The 25,640-nt window shown below is 40.7% G+C and overlaps 1 protein-coding gene across 2 annotated transcripts in view; it reads left to right on the forward strand.

The window, feature by feature from the left end:
• The window catches only part of LOC132397406 (microtubule cross-linking factor 1), a 218,807-nt gene that overhangs the window by 111,864 nt on the left and 81,303 nt on the right, over nt 1-25,640 (forward strand). For both annotated transcript variants that reach the window (XM_059976138.1, XM_059976146.1), the window contains exons 5-7: nt 2,748-4,019; nt 8,467-8,622; nt 19,746-19,868. In XM_059976138.1, the coding sequence (XP_059832121.1) occupies nt 2,748-4,019; nt 8,467-8,622; nt 19,746-19,868 (1,551 nt within the window). The remainder of the gene's footprint in view (nt 1-2,747; nt 4,020-8,466; nt 8,623-19,745; nt 19,869-25,640) is intronic.

Genomic DNA, 25,640 nt, shown 5'->3' on the forward strand with positions numbered 1-25,640 from the left:
TGGAGGAGAAATTTAGAAACTTCATGAAAGAGCAGCAGATACATTTTCCCATTGTGTCAGTGCCAGTCAAAAAGAGATACCCAGCCTAATGCCACCTCCCTGCAGGGTATGGCTACCATTCTTTCAAATAATGAGTTCCAGAGTCCTACCTCCTCTGTCCAAGATTCTTCTGCTTTAAATCTGTGACCCCAGTTTTCTTTTGCCAAGGACAACCAATTGATCCAGTGGAGTTCCATGTCCTTTGTAATTTTATATGCGAAGAGATGAGATCACAGGGATTTATGATTCTTTGGAATTCTCTACCTGAAAATAGTGTGGATGCTGAATTGTTAAGTACATTGAAGACTGACATTGAGACTTCTTAGACTATTGGGAAACAAGGGTTATGGTATTCAAGCAAGAAGGTGCAGTTGGGACAGCAATCAGTTAAACCTTGATCTTAATGAATGGCAAAGCAGGTCTGATTAGTTATTTGACATCCTTTCTGCTGCTTCTGGACAGATTCACATTGATACTGGCTTCAGGAAGCACCTGGAGCAAGTATGCTATGTACACTGTGTTGTTCTCACTACACTGAAAAGTTAGCTGTCCTAATTCAGACATCAAGTCATGGAAATGCAAGAAATACTGGACTTACCAGGGAAATCTGCCAAGCTGCTACAGCCTGCAGTCTTAAACATGAAATGACTGGGGCAAAAAGTGTAACTTGGAAACTTATCTAACATTAAATCTGGACTTTCATGAGATATGTGCAACACCAGCCTCACCAATGAAGCTTTGCAATAGGCAGGTTTGGGACCGGGACAAATATGAGAAAAGCTGAATCTTAAACTTTATACTAAATACTTTATACTTAAACTAAATACTGTGGGTGGGTGGATGCAGTTATCATTTCTAAAGCAGAGCATCTGGTTATTACCACCTCTAAGTCAACAATGATGATATATATAAAGTACTCCACTGCCTCTAAAGTTTTTTATGATGTGCTGAAGAGAAAGTGAATAAATGCCAGTCATACTTTCTTTGCGGCCACAGTTCCTCTCATTAATATTACCTCAGCTTTTCACTTCCCTTATCCAATGGGAGGGGAGCTTACTGCAGTCACAGACAACACAATCAGTCCTTCAAATGTCTGCTGGAGGCACCACACCTGATCTTCAGATCTTCAATGCACAGACTGAAGAATAGACCAAGCTCATTAAAATCTTTAGTTCATGCCAGTCCAGCTGAGATGTGAAATTGTAGTGGTGCAATTTCTGCTTTCTCCATCTATGGAGGAACCTGTTTTCCAGCATGACAAAGGAAAAACAAATCTTTTTGGCTTTGGCTCCCAGGTTAGGTTGCAAAGAAGAAAATTATAACCCAGAATTGACTAGAGCTATCAATCGATCACTGCAAGTACGACATGTGCTAGTTGTGCTTTGGTGGCCCATATGTGTAAAATGTTTAAACTATAAGCTATGGAATGATGAAGTGTGATGGAAAGTATTTCCATAAGAGTTGATTACAATATTTTTAAAGATTGATTCTAATATTTCCTTATTAGATTTTGAGAATCAACCTTCCCATGAGGCATTGCAATTTTCAGATGAAAAATAGCTATTTTGAACTATCCTTTATTAATTTACTTTCTCAATTAATTAGACCACTCTAAGTCACTGGTAATGGCATTATTAATTTGGTACAAGTGTAGATTAAAGCATTTTTTTTGGTAGAGGAATCATTTTATAATACATCAATGTCAGAAGTGCTACATAACTGCATTACTTTGGAGTAAATTGTCATTTGATTTACAGCTTGTCGATCCACATGTTATATCCCCTGTCCTGTGCAGGAAATGCCTGGTGCAGTTTGCTGTAGAGTTATCTTACAAAGTTAAAATGGAACATGCACAAAAAAAAATAGGTGTTAATATTTCAGGTATATTGCATGAACGATAAACGGGTTAAAATGGGATCAAGTTGCAGAGTAAGGTAGCTGTAAAGCACATTGGTGTGTTCTGTTGCTGTTCTGTGGTTTATTGATCCAAGCCAATGTCTTCTCCAATTTGTCTCTCTCCTGGTGGGTAATTTAGAAAAAAAGGGCCTTTAAGTGTTTTGGGGGTACTTTGGGTTGACTTCCTTGGTGCATGAATGTAAAAAAAGACATCATTTATTTAAGGTATTATGATTCTTTAACCAATCTTTAGACTATAAAAGTACATACAGTATTTGAGCATCCCAGTGTGGTTTTAGGAAATGCTCATTTGATTTTCCTTCTGTTTGAATATATGAAAAATTAGGTACATGAGTTTGCACCTCCTTAACCATTACTCCCTGAGGGTTAGGCTGCCTGAGCACAGATGCAGCCCTTGTCAAGTGCAATAGGAGAATGGTTAATCCTACCAGACACCCAGTGTGTTAAAAAGTAAATACTGATTATCCAATGAAATTAGTTTCTACTTTGCAAGCATTGGGAAATGTAAATTCGTTGACTTAAATTAATAAATTTAGTAAAATTTCTTGAATACAAAAGACTGCTGCTCCCTCTTTCAACCCTTAAGTACCCTCGGAAAGAGCCCACAAGGAGCTCAGTTTGGGAGGGGGCATTTTAACATTAATCTTGCCAAGTGACACTTACACCAAGTAAACTCTTGTTCCAGAAATTTGAGAAACTTGATGCATTCAGTTTTCATCCCTAATCTTTGGGTAAATTTTGGGAAAGGGTGCATTAAACTGGTATAACCTGTTAATCTTTTCAAAATCCAGGAAGATAGCGCAGACCTCAAATGTCAGCTCCAGTTTGCAAAGGAGGAAGGCTCCTTGATGCGTAAGAAAATGGCCAAGCTGGGGAGGGAGAAGGACGAGCTGGAACACGAGCTGCAGAAGTACAAGTCAATCTACGGCGATGTGGACAGTCCGCTGCCTGCCTGCGAGGCCGGGGGACCCCCGAGCACTAGGGAGGCGGAGCTGAAGCTGCGGCTGAAGCTGGTGGAGGAGGAGGCCAACATCCTGGGCAGGAAAATTGTGGAGCTGGAAGTGGAGAACCGGGGCCTGAAGGCAGAGATGGACGACCTGAAGTGCCAGCAAGAGCGTGACAGCTTGGGCCGGGAGCACCACTCAAGCGTTCCCAGCTCACCTTTTGCGGACTCGTCTGAGTCGGCCAGCGAGCTGCGGCGGCACCTGCAGTTTGTGGAGGAGGAGGCCGAACTGCTGCGGCGCTCCATTGGTGAGATTGAGGACCACAACCGCCAGCTGACCGACGAGCTGAACGTGCTGAAGGGTGGGCCTGGCGGCCACCTGGACAGTAGCTGGGGAGCCGAGGAGGCTGGCAGCGGCCTGCTGCAGGAGGAGTTGAAGGCAGCACGGCTGCAGATCAACGAGCTGAGTGGGAAGGTGATGAAGCTGCAGTACGAGAACCGCGTGCTCATCTCCAACGTGCAGCGCTGCGACCTTGCCTCGCACCTGGGTGCACGGGCCGCCAGCCCACGCGATAGTGACGCAGACAGCGACCCGGGCCACAAGGAGAGCGACGGTGAAGACGGCCGCCCGCCTGGCCCCCAGCCCAAGAGGGAGGGCCCGATCGGCGGCGAGAGTGACTCAGAGGAGGTGTGCGAGAAGACGCCCGAGGAGCTGCTGCTGCTATTGCGCAAGCGGGAGGACACCGAGTCACTGGTCAGCATCAAGCGGGAGGCCGAGCGGCTGGGCCGCACAGTACAGCGGCTCATCACCGACACCGACAGCCTCATCTACGATGCCAAGCTGCTGGTGAGGAGCGGTGGGCCTGAGCGGAGTCCCGCTCAGGATGGGGAGCCTGAGCTGCTGGACACCATCAGCACCAGGATGAAGGCATTTCGCTCTGAGCTGCATGCCTTCATGGACAGTGTAGACCACCTGGGAGAAGGGTTGCGGGAGCAGATGGATGAGCTGTCGCCCATGCCCAACCTGACTGAGTCCGCAAGCTTCCTCTCCTCCATTACCTCCATGTCCCGGGACTCTCCAGTTGGCACACTGGGGAAAGAGCTGGTCACCGACTTTCAGGTGAGCCGACCCTCTTGCTTGCAAGCACACACCCCTGCTGTTGCTTCTGCTGTTGCCCTTGAACTAAAATAACCTTTTTTTTTTGGTTTTGTTTTGCTTCCTTACTGAGCTTGAACCCAAACTGCACTAAAATATCAACTAAATGCATTCTGAAATCAGCTCATGAATTTTGATGTGAAGCCTCAAACCAATTTGGGAAAGGTATCAGAGAGGCTACTAAACACTAGGTTGGTTTAAATGATGTTGAGTTTGCCCATCAGAGGAGGTTGACCCTGTTATTTATCAACTTTCAATGAGGAAATCACATTAAAATTTACTAAATTCTTGTAATATTGGACAGGAAGATGCCAGATGTTTTTCCCTGACTGAAGTGTCTAGAACTATGGATCTCTGGGAATTAGCAGTGGGATATATAGGACTGAAATTAGAAATACCTGAGTGCATTGAGTGGTGAATCTTTGGGACTCTCTTCCCCAAAGGAAGGCTCAGCCATTGAGTTAATTGAAAACAGAGGTTATTCATTTCTTGCTAATAAGGGAATTGGAAAATGTGGGGATCATGCAGGCAAATGCTGTAGTGAGGCAGAATGTTAGCGATGAACTTGGTGAATGCTGAGAAAGATATAATATCTAATTCTGTTCCTAATTCACCTTTTTCTTTGTAGGCAGGCTAACAAAAACAAATTCTTATAAGCTGTGCTTTTATCACATGATTTGCAAAGACTAGTTATATTATGATACTGTCTCAAATCAAGCTCAAGATGTTATTTTAAGAATAGTAATAACCAATTTTAAAGTTTTGTTTTACTATAGGTCGTGCATTTAAAATTTCCCTTCACCATTACAAACAAAAATGACTATAGAAATTCTGAGTTTAGCCCCTAGCCTTTCTTTTCATTTTAGTGTGGCAACAGTCTGAATGATCGTTGTAAGAAAATGACTTGATGCCGGTTTCAGAGAAGAGCACCTTTAAGTTCACTTCCCTCTCCAAAGCTCCAGGAAAATGATGGATCAATTATGGTGACAGTTTGGGGTAGGACTTCTTTCTCGTCCACCTGCACTAAATATAGACACACCGTTTTGTACATGTTTCCAGAATTCAGTTCCATTAACTTCAAACTGAACCAAGTACTACGCAGGGCCTCCCTAATAAAATTGTGTAGGAATTTATAATATTTTTTCTCTCAGTAGTGCCAAAACCCAGTTCAGACAAAGCATCTTGACCTGAAATATTGACTGTTCATTTCCCTCCCTAGATAGTGTGTGACCTGCTGAGTTCCTCCACCATGCCTTCTATTGTGCCAAATAATTTTTTTGACATTGTGGCTGACACAGCAGTCAGAATTTAGGCTAAGGAAGGTGGGAAGAGCAAAAGAGAAACTGCAGATACTGAAAATCTGAAATAAATAGAAAATATTTAACATGTTCATTAGCATTTTTTGAGAAAGAAGGAAATCAAATTACCATGTCAGGTCACTGATCTTTTGTCAGAACTAAGAAAAGCTTGATACCAAGTATGCAAAATTGCAAAGAAGTCATGGGATAAACAGTCAAATGGAATGTTCGTGATAGGATAGAAAGCACAAGAGACCGAAAGACGCTAATAGGGTTGCATACTAAAAAAAGTGTGTGAAGGCTTGTTAATAACATCTGCAAATAGAAGATGAAAGAAAGCAGAGAAATAAAGAGAAAGAAAGGGATAAACAATGCTGGAACGTAATGTACAGCTCCAGAGAAGCAAAACATTGCCAAATGCTAGAATTCTGAAATATAAACTAGGTATACTAGAAATATTTTGTGGGTCAGGAACGACCTTTGAAGAGGAGAAAACAGTTTTCAGGTTAATGACCTTTCATTGGAGCTAGCCAGTTCCGATAAGACTTAAAAGGCTGATTATCAAAACTTGTTGAATACCCTCTCTAGAGTTATAGTTCTCCAAACTTTGGGGATAGCTTAGTAATCCATATCCATTACAAACACAGAGACTCCTCCAACTATCTTAACCACTTTGTTTCCTCTGAAACTTCCAAGTTTCTATGCTTTCTTCACATCATTTCTAAAGTAGATCAAGGGTAGGGTGTCCCTTCTTTCCCATTAGCCTACACATTGAGTCAACCACTTGATAACCTCTGCTACAATCACCATCTTCCCTTCCCCTTTAAGCATTCTCATTGGACCATTCTCTCCGTGATACTATGATTTACTATCACGTCTGCGCTAACATGCACTCCTCACATGCCTTCCCATGCAACTTCAGAAGATGCAGTACTTGAACTCTTCTCTCCTTCCCTTCTCAACATCTGCAGATCCAACCACTACTTCTGGGTGCAATACCTTTTGATTTCAACATCTATCAATTTAGCATACTGTTTTTGATGCTCCACTGCATTGAAGAAATCAAATGCAGACTGTGTAATTCTTTGCAGAACCCAATCACTCAGTCTGCATTGGAGATGATGAACTTACAGTTATCTGTTGCTTTGAATCTCCACCTCACTTCCTGTATGATATCTCTGTCTTTGACTCCTTTACTTGCAATCTAGCCCAAAGCTAGCTTGAAGACCTGCCTCACCCTCAGACTGGGCTTATTATGGCTCTTATAATGGATTTAGCAGTTTGAGAAAATTTACACTTTCCAATTTATATCAGAACTGACTGGTTATTGGGAAAGGTCATCAACTTGAAAATTTAACTGTTTTTCCATTTTCACAGGTGCTGCCCGAGTTGCTAAATATTTATAGCTTTGTTTGTTCTTATTTCACATTTCCAGCATTGGCAGTGATTGCTTCCCCAGTATTTTGTGGCACACATTTCTAGCATTGCTTTTCATCTTTTGCTTTCCCTCTTCTATCTCCATTCATTACCTTCTGTTTGTACCAGGGGAGCAGCCTTTTTTTTTTGCCCTGGACCAATACTATTAAGCAAGGGGTCTGTGGACCCCAGGTTGGGAAACCCTGATTTATACCTCCTTGAAACCAACCAGCTGGATTTACCAAGCCTTTACTATCACCTCTCAACCAGCATCAACCTTGTGTCATTCTCTCTCTCTCTCTCTCTCTCTCTCTCCCCCCTCACTCCCTCCCTCCTCCCCCTCTCTCTCCCTCCATCCCTCCTCTCTCCCTCTCCCCCTCCTCCTCTCCTCCCTCTCTCCCTCTCTCTGTCCTTCTCTCTCAGTCCCTACCTCCTCTCTCACTCTCCTCCCCCTCTCTCTCCTTCCCTCTCCCTCTCCCTTTGTTTTCTCCACCTTTCACCTTTGGGAAGGGTTTGGAAGTTATCAGATTTTACTGATGGCAAACTGATATTTATTCAAAAGCTTAATTAACCTTTTCATCGATAAATTTGATGAAAGAGTTTCATTGAATTCTGATAGTCCACAGAGAAATGAAAATGGATGAACACTGTTGATGATTGTGGTGCTCTGATTATCAAACAGTTGAATTCATTTCTGTACCTCCTTGATTTAGTCTTATCTAGGTTCTAGAATTAAGAAATATTGCGTCTCCTCAGCTCTGGACTACGCTATCCGGCTTTAATTCCTCTATGTTTTTGCTGTCAGATTACTAACCATTGATTGTGTGTTGATTGTGAATGCTTTGGAGCTTATCTTCACTGCCTTCAATTATCAAGGACCTACTGACACCCAGGTGGAGACTTCTTCTGGAGATTTATTCTTGGTAATACTCAACATGCCATTGTTTAGTGGGTTATTTTTCTGGTAGTGTAGTGAGGCAACACCTCATTTGAAATTAAACAAATTAACAATTAAAATAGTAAGTAAAGCAATATTAGTCACCCATTGATGCCATCAACAAAAGTGTGTGGGTTTACTCATTCATTAAGCATTATGGTCCCAACCACAACAGGTTCCTCAGACCCCTTAAATCGGGCTTCATGAGCTGAATTACAGAATATAAGAGGCTGTTGAAGAGAAACACTTCACTAGATGATTCAGAGAAACACACAAGTGTGCACTCCATGAAAGCAAACATCCCTGCTCCTCTACGCAAGGGGGCTCATAGTCTCCTCGAACAGGCAGCATAATGATTTGTGGATGATAATTGCTGCTGGCAAAAGATTCTGCTGGATGATGCTGTCTGCATGGCTGCTTCGAGGATAGGCAAATCTTGAACCAGAAATCCTTCATGATCCGTAAGCTTGCCGTTGGTTTGAATCATCCATCATTGCATGCGCCTCATAACTAGTGTTTGCATTCTTTTTCCCTCTCTTTCTCTTTTTTCTTTTCAGATGTTTCAGCCCATCATTTTGCTCATTCTCATTTTGGTTCTGTTTTCATCACTCTCTTATGCCACTGTGTTTAAGTTGGTTTTCCTTTTCACGCTTTTCTTTGTCTTGTAGTTTTTTAGTCGTCTACTATACCCATTTTTGTTTTTTTTTATTTCCCCCTCTGTCCTTTGTCGTTTTTGTTAAATCGTCCATGCACTCAACAGTCCAAACTGAGGGATCAGCCAGAATGGCAACTAGTCCCCGAGCATACCCAAGAGCAAGAGACCCTTCAAAATCAAGGTGCAATGGACCAAAGCCGTACAGCTGATGGAGACTACAAAATTTATGCAATGGAAGACAAGAACTGCTTCAGTCCAGAGGTAACTGGTGATGTTAGCTTTTTGCATGCTGATCATGTTTTTAGTGAGCCAAACCTAAGTAATTAGTGAAATGCAAAATTGACTTCCTGTTGAATTCAAATCCCTTTGATATTTGAGATTGTCCAATTATCTTTGAGACTCAATAAGCAACAGCGCAGTAAAGGATCTCTTTTCATAGTTTGCTGTTTTACACTTGTTTTGCAGTTTTTCTTCTCTTTCACAGTTTTTGAAGTGTTAAATGCAAAATACATTGGATTAAGATGAAACAAAGGAAGTGTTTGCATTATAGCTATCCTGATAGTTTTGCCTCAATGATTTTTTTTTAGAAATGCAACTGGGTAGTTAGAGTCCGTGTAATTATACTTTTCTCATGGAAGGAGTGGGATTATTGAGGTGAATGTCAATTTTATTTTCCTTGTAGTCAAAGTCTATTGGGTTTGTTGTCTCCTAAGGGACAGGAAGACAACAGATTATGAAGCTATCTATCTTCATCTGAACACTCCAACTCTCCTCTCCCTCTGACATCACCATCTCTGTTCTCCCCCCCCCCCCCCACCAAAACTTACCCCTTGAAGGGGACTCCACTCCAGACCATCAGGAAACTGCCTTTGATACCATCACTGACCTCATCCCACTCTGGAGAACTCCCATCCGCCACCATCAAACTCATAGTTCCTTTAACCCGCTCTGCTCGCTTCTTCCTACTACCCAATATCCACAAACCGGACTGTCCAGGTTGGCCTATTGTCTCTGCCTGCTCCTGCCCCACTGAAATTGTGTCCTCATATTTCAATTCCATTCTAACCCCCTTGGTTCAGTCCCTTCCCACCTATATCTGCAATACCTCTCATACCCTCGAGCTTCTCAGTAACTCTCAGTTCCCTGCCCTGACTGCCTGGTCTACAACATGCATGTTCTGTCTCTATACATTTTCTACCTCCCCCATCAAGAGGGTCTCAAAGCTCTCTGCTTCTTTCTTGACTAAAGAACCAACCAATTCCCCTCCACCATCACCCTTCTCCATCTGGCACCTTGAACAACCTTTCCTTCGGTTCCTCCCGCTTTCTCCAGACTCAAGGGGTAGCCGTGGCAAATACAGGGGCTCCAGCTATGTCTGCCTCCTCATTAGCTATGTAGAACAGTCCATGTCCAAAGCCATCACTGGTTATACTCCCCCAACTCTACCTCCGCTACATTGATGACCGCTTCATGCGCCCATGTGGAGCTCATCAACTTTATCAACTTTACTTCTTCCTTGCCCTAAAATTCACTTGGACCACCTCTGACATCTTACTCCCCTTTCTTGATCTCCCTGTCTCCATGTATGGAGACAAACTGTCAAGTCAACAATACTTCTCCCCCCACCACCCCCTCTCCTGTAAAAATGCCATTCCCCTTTCTCAGTTTGTTCACCTCTACTGCATCTGTTCCCAGGAAGCGGCTTTCCATTCCAGGACATCAGAGATATCCTCTTTTAAAAAAAAGGGGTTTGTCTTCATCCACTATAGATGCTGCCCTCACCCACATCTCCTCCATTTCCTGGACATCTGAACTCACCCCATCATCCCTCCACCTTAATAGTGAGTTCCGCTTGTCCTTACTTACCACCCCATCAGCCTATGCATTCAACACATTGTCTTCTGCAACTTACGCCATCTCCAGAAAAATATCTTTACCTTCCCCCTCCCCTGCCTTCCACAGGATCGTCCCCTCTGTGATTCCCTTGTCAGTTTGTCCTTCCCAGCACTTACCCCTGCAAGTGGCCTAAGTGCTACACCTGCCCATACACCTCCTCCCTCACCTCCATTCAGGGGTCCTAGGCAGACCTTCCAGGTGAGGCAGCCCTTCACCTGCAAATCTGATGGGCTCACCTATTGTGTCCAATGCTTTCGAAGTGACCTTCAATACATTGGTGAGATCTGTTGTAAATCTGGGGACCGCTTCATCAAGCACCTCCTCTCCATCTGCCACAAGCGGCACTTCCTGGTGACTAAACGTTCCCATTCCTGTTCTGACATGTCGATCCGTGGCTTCCTTTTTTGCCAAGTTGAGACAACCCTCAGGGTGGAGGAGCAACACCTTATATTCTATCTGGGTAGCTTCCAATCTAATGGCATGAATATTAATTTCTCCTTCTGTTAAACAAATTCCATCCCCTTACCTCTATTCCCCACTCTGACTGTTTACCTATTACTTACCCCTGGGTCTCCTCATCCTTCCCTTTTTCCTATGGTCCACTCTCCTCCCATTAGACTTCTTCTTCTCCAGCCTTTCCCATCTACCTGGCTTCATTTATTCTGGCATCTTCCCCTTCCTTCTCTGTCCTGAAGAAAGGTCTCTGCCTGAAATGTCGACTATCTATTCACTTCCATATATCCTGCCTGACCTGCTGAGTGTGTTATTTTGAATCTAAAACAAAGAGAAAAATTGCACATGGCCTTAATTTATCAAGAATAGAGAGAGAAGTCTGTGTGAGAAAATGAAACATTGCCCAAGGGTGGAAGTTAAACATGCTGACTCTGCAATCCATATTTATTCTTCAAGCACAATGTTGATCGTAGCCCTAATTCTAATAGTAGTTCTAATTCATAGAAATTGATTCTGTTTTTTTCCATTTCTGGCCTCAAGTTGATTTTAAAGGCTTTCTAATCTTTGAGATTTATGATCAGTGAGACATTATCCCTTTCAACCAAGTCCACACACTGCAATAATTAGGAATTAGGAATGAAATTTATTCAAAATTGATTTGTGATTGGGGGTTCCAACAAGGTTGATTTTTGTGAGAAAAGTGTGTGTAAGGATTCTCACCTTGCAGTGTGCATCAGAGATTTGTGAAGTCACATTAGTATGCACTGCTTTATTACGTGCACTGAGCATTTACAAGTTGTTTGTTTTCCTAAAAATTTTGGAAATTCTGCTTATTTGTCATGCCATGGGATTTCAAATTTGACATATTTCAAATGGTGGAGCAGTATCCCTTCTTTGGTTGCCTTGTATGTAAACCCTGGTTTGGAAAGAGAAAGATGTGCTTGACTAACAACCTTGACAACATTGAAAATTTAGATCAAGTTCCACATAAGCAGTTACTAATTAAAAGGCTCATGAATACTGAGTGGAAGAAATGTTTCAATAAATGGGTGCTTTTAGCAGGTTGTCGGGATTGGAGTTAGAAGAATGGAAGTGGTAAGGTGGTTAAAGAAGACAAACAAGACAGGTTTTGCTCTTCTCCAGCTCACTATATAACACTTCAATGAGAACTTCACTTTCCAATGCTCTTGAAAGCAGATTATTCACTCACTGCACGAAACACCATTGTAGCTTCCTGTACCCTCTGCTATGTATATTCAAGTGTCATTTTTTGATCCAGAACATTTTAAATTTGTTATATATTTGAATATAATATGAATATGTTTTTTAAAATCAACACCTAACTCCATAGTAAATCCATTGAGAGTGTTTGTCATTGACAGAACAGGTTGCACTTTTAACCTTGAAAGGTTTAATGTGTTATTAATTGGAATCGATGAGCTTGATTCTTGATCTAATATGCATCAGGTGCCTCAAACTAAATCTGCGAACATGTCAGCCGAACAGTTTGAATATCACTATCAGAGGGGATCTGATTGAAACATATAAGATTATTAAGGGATTGGACACACTGGAGGCAGGAAGCATGTTCCCGCCGATGGGTGAGTCCAGAACTAGAGGACATAGTTTAAGATAAGGGGTAGGCCATTTAGAACAGAGATGCGGAAGAACTTTTTCACCCAGAGAGTGGTGGATATGTGGCATGGTCTGCCCCAGAAGGCAGTGGAGGCCAAGTCTCTGGATGCATTCAAGAGAGAGTTAGATAGAACTCTTATAGATAGCGGGGTCAAGGGATATGGGGAGAGAGCAGGAATGGGGTACTGATTGTGTATGATCAGCCATGATCACAGTGAATGGCGGTGCTGGCTAGAAGGGCCGAATAGCCTACTCCTGCACCTACTGTCTGTTGTCTATTGTCTATCACGTGCCTCCCGTTGCCATGGCAGCCAGCCAGCAGTATGCTGTGCTCAATTTGCTGTACAATACGTAAAAATGATACTTGCATTTTTCAGTATTCACAGCTGTTTCTGTATTGTGATCCTAGCAAAAGTTGGGGTTTGATCTACATATGTAGTTCCAATAGTAAGTCAATCAAGCAGGAACATAGAATAGTACAGCACAGTACAGGCCCTTCAGCCCACAATGTTGTGCTGACCCTTAAACCCTGCCTCCCATATAACCCTCCCACCTTAAATTCCTCCATATACCTGTCTAATAGTCTCTTAAATTTCACTAGTGTATCTGCCTCCACCACCAACTCAGGCAGTGCATTCCACGCACCAACCACTCTCTGAGTAAAAAACCTTCCTCTAATATCCCCCTTGAACTTCCCTCCTCTTACCTTAAAGCCATGACCTCTTGTACTGAGCAGTAGTGCCCCGGGAAAGAAGCGCTGGCTACCCACTCTATCTATTCTTCTTAATATCTTATACACCTCTCTCATGTCTCCTCTCATCCTCCTTTCTTTTTCAATTTTTTTTATTGATTTTCATATATACATATAAAAAAACATAACATAATAATGAGTAAATTATGAATACAATAGACTTGAAGTCACGTTGATAGTAAGATAACAATATCCTATTAAACATCAGCAGAAAAAAAATACCTTAATCAATCAAGTCCATATGATTATATATGAAAAAAACAAAAATAACCATTAAAAGAAGAAAAAATTTGAAAATATGTGAAAAAAGTATATATTAAGAAAAATAAAACACTAAACTAAACTAACATGGGCAATAATAATAGTTTACAAGTATATGATAGTGTCAACAAACTCCGGAACTCCATACCTGAACATGAATAAACAGAGAGAAGGTCTGGAAAAGGCCAAATTAATTCATATGAAAATGTTGAATAAACGGTCTCCAAGTTTCTTCAAATTTAATTGATGAGTCAAAAATAGTGCTTCTAATTTTTTCCAGGCTCAGATAAGAAATAGTTTGAGAAAGCCACTGAAACGTGGTAGGAGGATTTACTTCTTTCCAATTTTGTAATATAGACCTTCTGGCCATTAATGTTACAAAAGCAATCATTCGTCTGATTGAAGGGGAAAACTGATTACCATCTTCATTTGGTCTGCCAAAAATTGCAGTAATAAAATGAGGTTGTAAATCTATATTCCAAATTGAGGAAATAGTAGTAAATATGTCCTTCCAGTAATTATGTAAAGTGGGACATGACCAAAACATATGGGTCAATGAGGCCACTTCTGAATGACATCTGTCACATTGAGGGTTAATATGAGAATAGAATCAAGCAAGTTTATCTTTAGACATATGAGCTCTATGTACAATTTTAAATTGTATTAAAGCATGTTTAGCACATATAGAAGAAGAATTAACCATTTGCAAAATTTTTTCCCATTTATCTGTTGATATATTATATCGAAGTTCTTTTTCCCATTCTTGTTTAATTCTAACTGATATTTCTGGTTGTATCTTCATAATCATATTATAAATAAGAGCCACTAATCCCTTCTGACAAGGGTTTAAGGTAAAAATCAAATCTGTAAAGTCCACCAAAGTTGAATTAGGAAAAGATGGTAAAACTTTATGTAAGAAATTTCTAATTTGTAAATATCTGAAAAAATTAGATTTAGGTAATTCAAATTTGTTGGAAAGTTGGTCAAATGACATCAAAGTATCTTCAAAAAAGAGATCACGAAAACATTTTATACCTTTCCTTTTCCATATGTTAAAAACTTGATCTGTCCAAGAAGGTTTGAAAAAGAAATTAAGTAAGATAGGGCTATCAAGAACAAAGTTTTTCAAAGTAAAAAACTTACGAAATTGAAACCAAATTCATAATGTATGTTTAATAACAGGATTAGATATTTGTTTATTAAATTTAACTAAATCAGCAGGAAGACAAGAACCAAGAACAGAGAATAGAGAATATCCCTTTACCTCATTACATTCCAAATTTACCCACTGTGGGCACAATGGTGAATCCAAATCTATCCTCTCATCCTCCTGCTCCTCTCCAAAGAGTAAAGCCCTAGCTCCCTTAATCTCTGATCATAATGCATACTCTCTAAACTAGGCAGCATCCTGATAAATCTCCACTGTACCCTTTCCAATGCTTCCACATCTTTCCTATAGTGAGGTGACCAGAACTGAACACAGTACTCCAAGTGTGGCCGAACCAAAGTTTTATACAGCTGCATCATTACCTCGCAACTCTTAAACTCTATCCCTCGATTTATGAAAGCTAACACCCCATATGCTTTCTTAACTACCCTATGTACCTGTGAGGCAACTTTCAAGGATCTGTGGATGTGAACACCCCAGATCTCTCTGCTCCTCCACAGTACCAAGTATCCTGCCATTTACTTTATACTCTGCCTTGGAGTTTGTCCTTCCAAAGTGTACCACCTCACAGTTCTCCAGGTTGAACTCCATCTGCCAATTCTCAGCACACTTCTGCATCCTATCAATGTCTCTGCAATCTTCAACAATCCTCAACACCACCAACCTTTGTGTCGTCTGCAAACTTGCCAACCCACCCTTCTACCCCCACATCCAGGTCGTTAATGAAAATCATGCAAAGTAGAGGTCCCAGAACCGATCCTTGTGGATACCACTGGTCACAACCCTCCAATCCGAATGTACTCCTTCCACCACAACCCTCTGCTTCCTGCAGGCAAGCAAATTCGGAATCCACCTGGCCAAACTTCCCTGGATCCCATGTCTTCTGACTTTCTGAATAAGCCTACCATGTGGAACCTTATCAAATGCCTTACTAAAATCCACTTAGATCACATTCACTGCACTACCCTCATCTATATGCCTGGTCACCTCCTCAAAGAACTCTATCAGGCTTGTTAGATACAATCTGCCCTTCACAAAGCCATGCTGACAGTCCCTGATCAGATCATGATTCTCTAAATGCCCATAGATCCTATCTCTAAGAATCTTTTCCAACAGCTTTCCCACCACAGACGTAAGGCTCACTGGTCTATAATTACTCGGACTATCCCTACTACATTTTTTGAACAAAGGAACAACATTCGCTTCCCTCCAATCCTCCGGTACCATTCCCGTGGACAATGAGAACATAAAAATCCTAGCCAGAGGCTCAGCAATCTCTTCCCTCGCCTCGTGGAGCAGCCTGGGGAATATTCCATCAGGCCCCGGGGACTTATCCATCCTAATGTATTTTATCAATCCCAACACCTCCTCGTCCTTTAATATCAACATGCTCCAGAACTTCAACCTCACTCATATTGTCCTCACCATCATCAAGTTCCCTCTCATTGCTGAATATGAAGATGAAGAGAAGAGAATATGAATATGAAGAGAAGTATTCATTGAGGATCTTGCTCACTTCCACAGCCTCCAGGCACATCTTCCCACTTTTATCTCTAATCGGTCCTAAACTCCTGTCATCCTTTTGTTCTTCACATAATTGAAGAATGCCTTGGGGTTTTCCTTTATCCTACTCACCAAGGCCTTCTTATGCCCCCTTCTTGCTCTCCTCAGCCCCTTCTTAAGCTCCTTTCTTGCTGCCCTATATTCCTCAATAGACCCATCTGATCCTTGCTTCCTAAACCTCATGTATGCTGCCTTCTTCCACCTCATTTGTCATCCATGGTTCCTTCACCCTGCCATTCTTTATCTTCCTCACCCAGACAAATTTATCCATAACATCCTACAAGAGATCCTTAAACATCAACCACATGTCCCTAGTACATAGAAGGACATAAACTAGTTAAAAGTAACAACAGGAGAAGTTTTGAGCTTGGTTGAGAGTATAAAAACATTATTGACAGCACCTTCTTAAACAATATTGCACTGCATGAAAAATTAATGTAAACCTTTTTTCTCATAGTAGGCTGGAGGGAGTGTAGCTTGAATGCCCCAGGATTATACCGGGCCTTAAAGGATTGAAATATAGAGATACTCTGTAAATGTGCCATCAGTTTCTTTCAGTATGAGCAGTGATTTGGCAGATGTGCAAAGACCATTTCCTTGGTGGAAAATCTTATCAGTGAGATTTATCATCTTCAATTCACAAAATAGCGGAAAGCTACAGGCAGAGCGAGGCTGGCTATTCTCCCAGTGAGACCTTACCAGCAGAAGAGCAATTCATCTCATCCAACTTCCAACTTTTGTCCTTTCCCCCAGCTTCAATTTGAATCTAGCCACTCACTGTGTGAAAAAAACTCTTCTCTCTCTCTCGCTCTCTCCCCCTCCCCATCAATCTCTCTCCCCCTTTCCCTCCACCCCCCATCTGAAGTGAAACAATTCACTCTGAAAGGGCAAATTTGAAGGCAGAACACAGGGTTAATGATAGGATTCTTAAGTGTGGAGGAATAGAGGGATCTTGGGATCCAAGTGCATCATTCCCTCAAAGTTACCATGCAAGTTGATAGGGTTTTTAAGAAGCAATATGGTGTGTTGGACTTCATTAATTGGGGGATTGAGTATAAAAGCCTTGAAGTAATGTTACAGTTCTATAAAGACTTAGTTAATTCACACATGGAATACTGGGTTCAGTTCTGGTCACCTCATTATAGGATGTTGAAGTTTCAGAGAGAATGCAGAAGAGATTTACCAGGAAGCTGCTTGGAGTACAGAGCATGTTATTTGAGGAAAGGATGAGTAAGCTAGGGCTTTTCTCTTTGGAGCAAAAGTAGATGAGAGATGACTTGATAGAGGTATACAAAATGATAAGAGGCATAGATCGAGTGAATAGCTAGAGACTTTTCCCAGGGCAGAAATGACTAATACAAGGAGGAATGATCATAAGTAGACTGGTTATATGGACAAGAAGTCATGGTAAGTTGTTGTTTACTAGTCTAGAGGGGAGTACGAAAGGGTTTTCTCTGGAGGGTATATGATAATAATTTAAATTTAGATATACAGGGGAATAACTCCAAAGATTTTTGGATTGAATGATCCTCAGAAGTATGTCAAATAATAAATCAGTTAACAACAGGCATTTGATGGACACAATCTGACAAATAGTTGATGAAGTTTAACACGGAGAAATGTTATGGAAGAATATGGAGAGAGAACATGACCTAACTGATTTCATTTTAGGAAGGAAGAGACATGATGTATATCTACACAAATCTTTGAAGACAGCAGAATAATTGGAGAAGGCTATTAAAATGTCTATGGGAATCTTGAAAATATTATTGGAGAAGTAGATAGAAAAACAACTGTTAAAATTTTGGCACTAGACTGCAAATGCTGGAGCAACATACAGAAGAATTGGAGGAACTCAGCTGGTCAGGCACCACTTATGGAGGGAAGTAGACAGTCAGACTGAAAACCTATATCTACCGCATTTTGGAAGTATGGAAAAACTTGTAGGGGATGCAGAAGAAAGTTACTAAAGTGGTATTAGGGACAAGAATCTTTAATTATACAGAGACTGGTAAACCAGTGGTTGTTCTACTTTAGGCAGACAAGATTAGGAGGATTCAGAATCAAGAACTTTTATTAATGAGAAAGGACTTGCTAGCAAAGTCATCATTTATTCATGGATACAGCCCTTCAAACCAACTCATTCATGCTGACCAGGATACCTATCTAAGCTAATGCTTTTTGCCTGAGTTTGTCCCATATCCCTGTGCAATTTTCCTGTCCATTTAATTGAGTAAATTTCAAATCTTTTCATTGTACTTGCCGCTACCACTTCCTTTGGCAGCCCGTACCCCTTTTAGAATTTTCCCCTTTCATGTTAAATCTATGCCTTCTAGCTTTAGACTGCACCTACTCTGAAAAATAGACTATCTATGTTCCTTATAATTTTAAAATCCTTTTACAGTATAATCACCCCTCAGATTTCTTTGCTTCAGGGAAAACAGTCCCAGCCTCTCCTTATAACTCAAGCCCTCCTTCCATTCTGGATAGCATCTTGAACCTGTTCTGCATCCTCTCTAGCTTAGTCTTTCAGATAGGATAGTGACCAAAGTGGCACACAATGGTCAAAGTGCAATGAAATCAACACTCATAGCCTTTCAAACAAATTCAACAGTGAGATTCTGTAGAGAAATGGACATAAATTTGAAGGAAAATAAAATTAGATGGATATGAATGAGGAGCAGAGAAGCAGGACAAATTGGCAACGTGGAACAAATGGCCTCTTTATTTGCTGGATCATTCTAGAAGCAGAGAAAGAAAATAGGAAAAATACAGGAATTAGTGGGATGTTCAACATCAAAGAAGAAGGGTGGAGAGCCAAATGAGCCCGGAATAATTATCCAAATGAGATGGATATGTTGTTATTCTATTATGGATTTATTGTATACCCACAAGAAAATTAATCTCAGGGTTGTATATGGTGACATATATATACTTTGATAATAAATTTGCTTTGAACTTTGAATTTCAACTAAGATGGATCAGACAGGTTATGCATACATAGCAACTTGATTTTTTTTCTTATTAACCTGTTCATCAAGAAGAAACATTGACCATCTTTGTGCTCTCTCTTGATTCTACATTTGAATTCCTCTGCAGTTGAAGTTTTTTGCGTATAGAATCTGCTAATGAGAAAAGAATAGGAGTAAAATAAATACAAGAATCTGAAGCAAACAAAAAAAAAAAAGAGCTGCTGGAGGAACTCAGCAAGTCGGGCAATATCTGTGCAGGCAACGGAATAGTTGGCAGTTCAGGCCAAACTGACTATTTTTTGCCTCCAGAGATGCTGCTTGAGTTCTTTCAGTAGTTTACTTTTTGCTTGAGTGAATGCAGTTGTGATGCTACGGCAACTTGCCTTCGGTCAAATTTCCTGTAATTTATTGAGAAAGCCAGTGAAAGAGTTTGCTAAATTAAGCATCAATTGAGTGCTTGGACTTAAATTTCTCTTTGCTCTGGTTTTTGAAGATTTTATCTGGGTCAAAGAAATAAGGGATTGTTATTTTAGATTTTGCAATCATAGCTACGGGTTATGTCCACAAGTAACACTTGCATGATGACTTTTGCAAGAACTGAGAAATCTTTGAACAGATGTTCTGTTCCAGGGATATTTACTCATGTACCGTGAACTGAATATGTTTCCTTGTCTCAAATAAACAGCTCAGGGAGTCCCATAATTTACCAGAGCAGAATCTTTCTGTCCAAGAACTGAAGGTTCGGCTAGAACAGGAAAGACAACTTAGGGAGGATGAAAATGAAAAATTTACCAGCAAGATTCTTCAGGTGAGTTTAATTATTTTCTGAGATAAATTATAGATTAATGCAAGATACTCAGATCACTTTGTAGTATAAAATGTGGTATTCTTACAGAATGTTAGATCATCATGTATTCCCAAATCTCATCTGTGGTTGCTATTATTTTGGCTATTTGTGGTTCAGTCAATCTTTGGATCATCACCATTGTTTCTGGTCCTCCTTGATTGGAGGAGATGTTCTGCATTTGACTGTGATCTCATCTGGATAGAGTGTATTGGGGTGTTTATTAGTTTACACACAAGGAATGATAGATAGACTGAGAAATCAGAGGGCAGCCAACACCCATAGAACAATATACTAACAGGAAAAGTGGTTTAAAATTCAGGATACTTTGGAGGGAATGGGGTACCTTATTTTTGAGCATATGCAGGATGCTTTGGTATTGACATGGAACACCCAGCTCCTAGGCCAAAATGTGGCTCAAGAACATCATTATCTGGACCCTAGCCTGTGTTCTTTCTTCCAGCCTGTGAATTTCATATATTACATGTGCGTGGTTCCCAAAACTACAGGCTATTAACTGGTTTTGGGTTTGGATCAATGGTGAAACAGCTTGATGTGTCCAAACTAAGAAATTTTACTGAGCTCAAGATTCCTCTCACATTCTTTTATGAGGAAAAGCCGATTGACTCCTTGTGCTTGCAAAACTGCACCTGAGGTTGAGAGATCATGTTAGTCATGCATATGTTTTCAAATCCTATTTGAGCCATAATATGCAAATTATTTGAACATGGCATGGCAATTCAGCTAGCCTGCAGGGAACTGGTGACTTTAGGCCCAGGGTTTCCATGCTCTGCACCACTGGAGATTTCCACACCTCATAACTTGGTCTGTTACTGTCTAATTGAAAGAGATTGATTGTTGCAGTTAGTTAACAAGTCCATTATTGCTGCATTACGATGACAATAAGCAAACTCAATGGCCTTAATCTTTTCATTTCTCTCAGTTCCTATGTAGAAATGATTTAGGGGCTCAGAAGATAATGCATGTGAACTATTCTTTGGGATAAGGAACAGAAGGGTAAAGGCTTTGTGAGGGAAGAGAGAAGAGAATGAAAAATTACCAGTGTACAAAGTTGGGGAAGGGATAATCATGCTCCAGTGGAATTAATTAACCACTATGTTTCCACTGATTAAATTTATGTTTAATTTCCCTGTTCTGAGTTTTCAAAGGGATTGTAAATACTATATGGATAGGAGCTACACAATTTCTGCTCAACCGGGGATTCACTGGAGTGACAGTAATTCATCAGCTTCATCCAAAAGCTGATGAATGATCAGAATCAGGTTATCTTCCTCTTTGATGTAAGCTCTGAAGTTTATTGTTTTGTAGAAACAGGACAATACAAGATAACAAATTACTATAATTTGCAAAAAAAATAAAATAGTAATAGTGAGGTAGTGTTCATGGATCTCAGTGTTTCTTTCTGTTACACAGTTGAGTAAGTAAGACACGAGCTAGCTTGCAGGCCTTTTCAGTTCTATTGTATACAAGCCTGCAGTTGTGTGGTCTTCTCTGATGTGTAGGGAGGAATGATTTCTTGTCTCTCCAACAGACTTTTTGAGGAAGGATCATTTTGTAACCAGAAATGCTGCTTTTGATAGATTTTCACAGTAAATATTTACAGGGAATTTTAGCTCTGGTAACAAAGCGAATTGTCCCATATTGTCATTTTGCCAGCATTATTTGCAGAATTACACAGGCATCCGCTCCACTCAGTCCAAATAAAGATGAAGCAACTGCTTTCCTCCAAGGGAGGGAAACTAAAAAGTGTTGAAGTGGATGTCATCATGAAGATTCCTAGAGATCAGAAACATCTATAGCAAACATGCTGAGAAAATTAAATTTTAATGCTTTTTGTGAAGGTGCAAAAAAAACCCTCACTGTATACACGCCTATTTGTACATGTGTTCGTAATCTGATTAATGTTCAGTTGGGTTGCCTGTTGCCCTTTCTGTCTTCCCCTTCCAACCAAAGCACATGTCCCTGTTTTCATGTGGGAAGTAGAGACAGATTAATCAAGTGACTTAAAATTGCCTTTGGAAGAGAAAAATAAGGTCCTTTAAAAAATGTGTTAATTATTTTTTGCTATAAATGTTGAAGTTCTAGAATATAATGTAATTAATGTAATAACTTCTTTTAAGTCTTGCAGCTGATTTCATTGGGCAAGGATGACTTGAGGTGTTTTATTCTGATTCAAATGCATTGATGATTGAAAACATTTTTAGATGTTTGTAAAGTGTGGTTTAGAATAATATGCAAAAGTTGTATTCAAGATCTGACTAATGGTGAGTAATGCAATGGGTTAGAATGCAGAACTGAATCACATGTAAGTTAATGAGAAATTTCCTGTGCCACTAAGGAAGACAGGGCAACGCAGTGGATTTGTTTACTATCTTTTTACACTTCGACATATATTCTTTTCCAATTCTAACAACTACATAGATGCTCTTCCATTTCAGCACTCTCTGTGTATGTTGGCAGTGTTAACTCAGTTTAGATTGGGGATGGAGAGGAAATCAACAAAATGGAGTTGTCTAGTTGGCAAAGAACCAGAAAACCTAGCCAGCTGATGTAGTTGTGCCTCTGCTTAAATTAAATATCATGTTGTTAAGATAATGTGACCCTGGGCTATTAGAGGCCTGAAAGTTCTTTATGCTAATATTGGGAGATCTTCTAATCTTATAGGTTTGTGAAGGGTATAGATACGATGAATACCCACAGTCTTTTTCCTAGAATAGTGAGGACCAAAGCTAGAGCCCAAGGTTTAAGTGAAAGGGGAAAGATTTATAAGGGACCTGGCAGGCAACATCTCCATCCAGCTGAGTGGTGTGTATATGGAACAAGCAGGAGATGGATACTGTACAACATTTAGAGGACGTTTGGACTGGTACGAGAATGTGAAAGGTTTAGAGAGATAGTTGACAAATAAAGGAAATGGAACTAGCTTAGTTAGGCAACCTGGCAGCATTGACAAGTTGAGGTGAAAGTCTGTTTTCCATGCTAAATAACTCTGTGACTCTAAGTTTGCCCTATTTTCAGTTCTCTGAGACAATAATGTGGGGGCACAGAATCTCATTGAAACCTAATGAATGTTGAAAGGCCTAGATAGAGTGGATGTGGAGAGCATGTTTCCCATAGTGGGTAATTTTAGGACAACCACAGAATAGAGGAATTTCTTTAGCAAGAGGGTTAGAGAATCTGTGGAATTCATTGCCATAGACATCTGTGGAGGCCAGGTCATCGAATATATTTAATGTGATGTTTGATAGGTTCTTGATTTATCAGGACATCACAGTTTATAGGGAGAAGGTAGGGGAATGGGTTGAGAGGGATAATAATTCAGCCATGATGGAATGTTAGAGCAGACTCGATGGGCCAAATGTCCTAAACCATCTCCTATACATATAGAACAAGTTAGCAGTAATAAACCTAAAAGTGTAGGAATAATAATAATCAATAATAAGCTGTATTGATGTCTAGGGGTAAATAAATTGTCATAGGAAAGCATAGAATTCAGTTCATAAATGCTGATGTTGTTATGGTTGTTGTATTGAAATCGTTGGAGAGAGAGAGAGCGAGCGAGATGTAACAGCAACAGCTGCGGCAGGCAAACCTTTTGTGGCTTTCTTAATCCGTCGTGTCATTGTGGTCATTCTGTTATGACCCCTCTATTCTTCAGCTAGACCGTCCTTCTGTGGTGGACTCATCAGTCTGGCATGAGTGGACACACACACAAGTCCCCACCGGCCCTGCTGTAACACTGTGAGCTTTACTGACCGATCTCCTGGTTCGGTCTCCGAAGCCCCCACCTTTCTGTGGATTCCCAACACTCAGTCAGTGTCCACTGGTGTGTCTGAAGGGTATCTATCCAAACCTGTCTTTTATCCCCACTCACGGGGTCTCAGCTATCCATCAACTCGGAATGACCGTGTCCATCAAATTAGGCCACTCCTGCTATCTCCTGAGGAATGTTAGCGAGCAAAGTAAAGTCCTTGTAGTGGAGGGTAAACAATCCAGGAAGAGTCAAAATACCATAAATCAGCAGTCTCTCCTCCCTCTTATCTGTAGCAAATGTTCTTGCCTGTGTTTTATATCTGTCTCTCATGAGCAGCATAGCAACAGTAATAGTTTGTGGTTCTCGGGGGGGGGGGGGGTAATGATTAACTCTGCAGCCTATTGTCCATCAGGTCTGTTCATCACACATAACACTCCCGTCCTTCTGGGAGTTTTCACCAGGGTGAAAATTAACTAATAGAGCATATTACTGAATTACAGAGTTCAACAAAATACAGAAGTGGTCTTAACTGCAAGTTGTATGTTGTATTTTAATATCGAATTCCTGTAACAACAGACTCCCAACTTAATAACCTCCTATTTTTATTTTTCATGTAGCCAAAAATACCAAGGGGGTTGTGTTCTTAGCTTAGATGTATACTACAAAGTGTGAACCAATACATGTGTGATCATAATGTAGTACATTACAGAAATTTGTGCAAATACTAATCTCTATTTTACTTTCAAGCTTAACATTCAATCTTCCATGATGTTGTCTTTCTTATTCACATGCTTTGTTCAAAAAAAAAATCAAATTCCTGCAAAACCAGATCCTGTTATTCAAAGTGGCATTTGGTCAACTCTTGCCTCTTTTCCACTTAACTCTCATGTGGTTAGCTTGCTCACCAGCTTGGAACAGGCCTTCACAGACTCCTTTCACAGGACCTATCTTATCACCAATGTTTTCCAAACTAAGCCCATTTGCTGAACTTCCATACCACTCATTAATTTTAAGCAGGTCATTAATTTCATCTTCAGGATCTTTAATTCTACTAGTTTCTCGTTTAACATCTGCAGGTGATCCCTCTTGATTAAAACAACACTTTAAGTTCTGCCTCTCCAACTCACATCCTTGAACAACATCACCAAGTTGTTTATCCTTAAATTCCAAAACAAACTGTAATTGACTCACAGGCACCTTGTTAACAAGCCACTGTTTAGTTAACGGTCCCTTCACTTTTGTCAACAGTTCTGACACCAAACTCGACTTTAAGTTTTCTTTATTCAAAAGTCTAGGAACAATACTTTTCCCTTTCCCTTCGATAATATTCACATCACCAGCTTTCATCTCCTCACTAACTTTTAACACAAGTGACTGAGAATTCTCACTTTCTAACGGTGTCAAGGTTAACCCTTTCTTCACTGAACCAAGTCCATCTGACCCAAAAGAACTGCATTCCTTTTCAACTAAATCAGATAACTCAGACTTTTTCTGAGCTTCCACACTAGGTTCAGTACCCTGTGACTCCACATCCTTCACACCCTGAACACAAGCAAATGGGATATCTGCCTCTCCTAGGCCTTCAATACCAGTCCCCTTTTCAAATTCTAAGTTCCCCTGATCCTCCCAGTTACTCTCTGGGCAACTCCGCTTCGGAGTAAACTCAACCTTGCGGGTTAAGACAACTTCGTCTGCCAACCCAGCAGACTCCCCCAAGGTAGCGGCATCCTTTTCATCTAGGACTGCCCTCACATCATCAGGAACACGCTCAACTTCTTCAACTGAAAACAGCTCTGTCAAGCCAGGCAGATTATCCGTGTCCAAACCTGGACCTTCTAACTGCCTCATCTGTTTCTCATCTTTACTCTGTGCCTCCATAACCTCCTTTTCATACAAGGTCGGCAAAAATGTCTCCGCTAAATCCACCCCGGACTCATTCAAACTGTCTCCTTTCTCAGCCA

This window comes from Hypanus sabinus, chromosome 1 (genome assembly GCF_030144855.1).
Source record: "Hypanus sabinus isolate sHypSab1 chromosome 1, sHypSab1.hap1, whole genome shotgun sequence".
Lineage (NCBI taxonomy): Eukaryota > Metazoa > Chordata > Chondrichthyes > Myliobatiformes > Dasyatidae > Hypanus > Hypanus sabinus.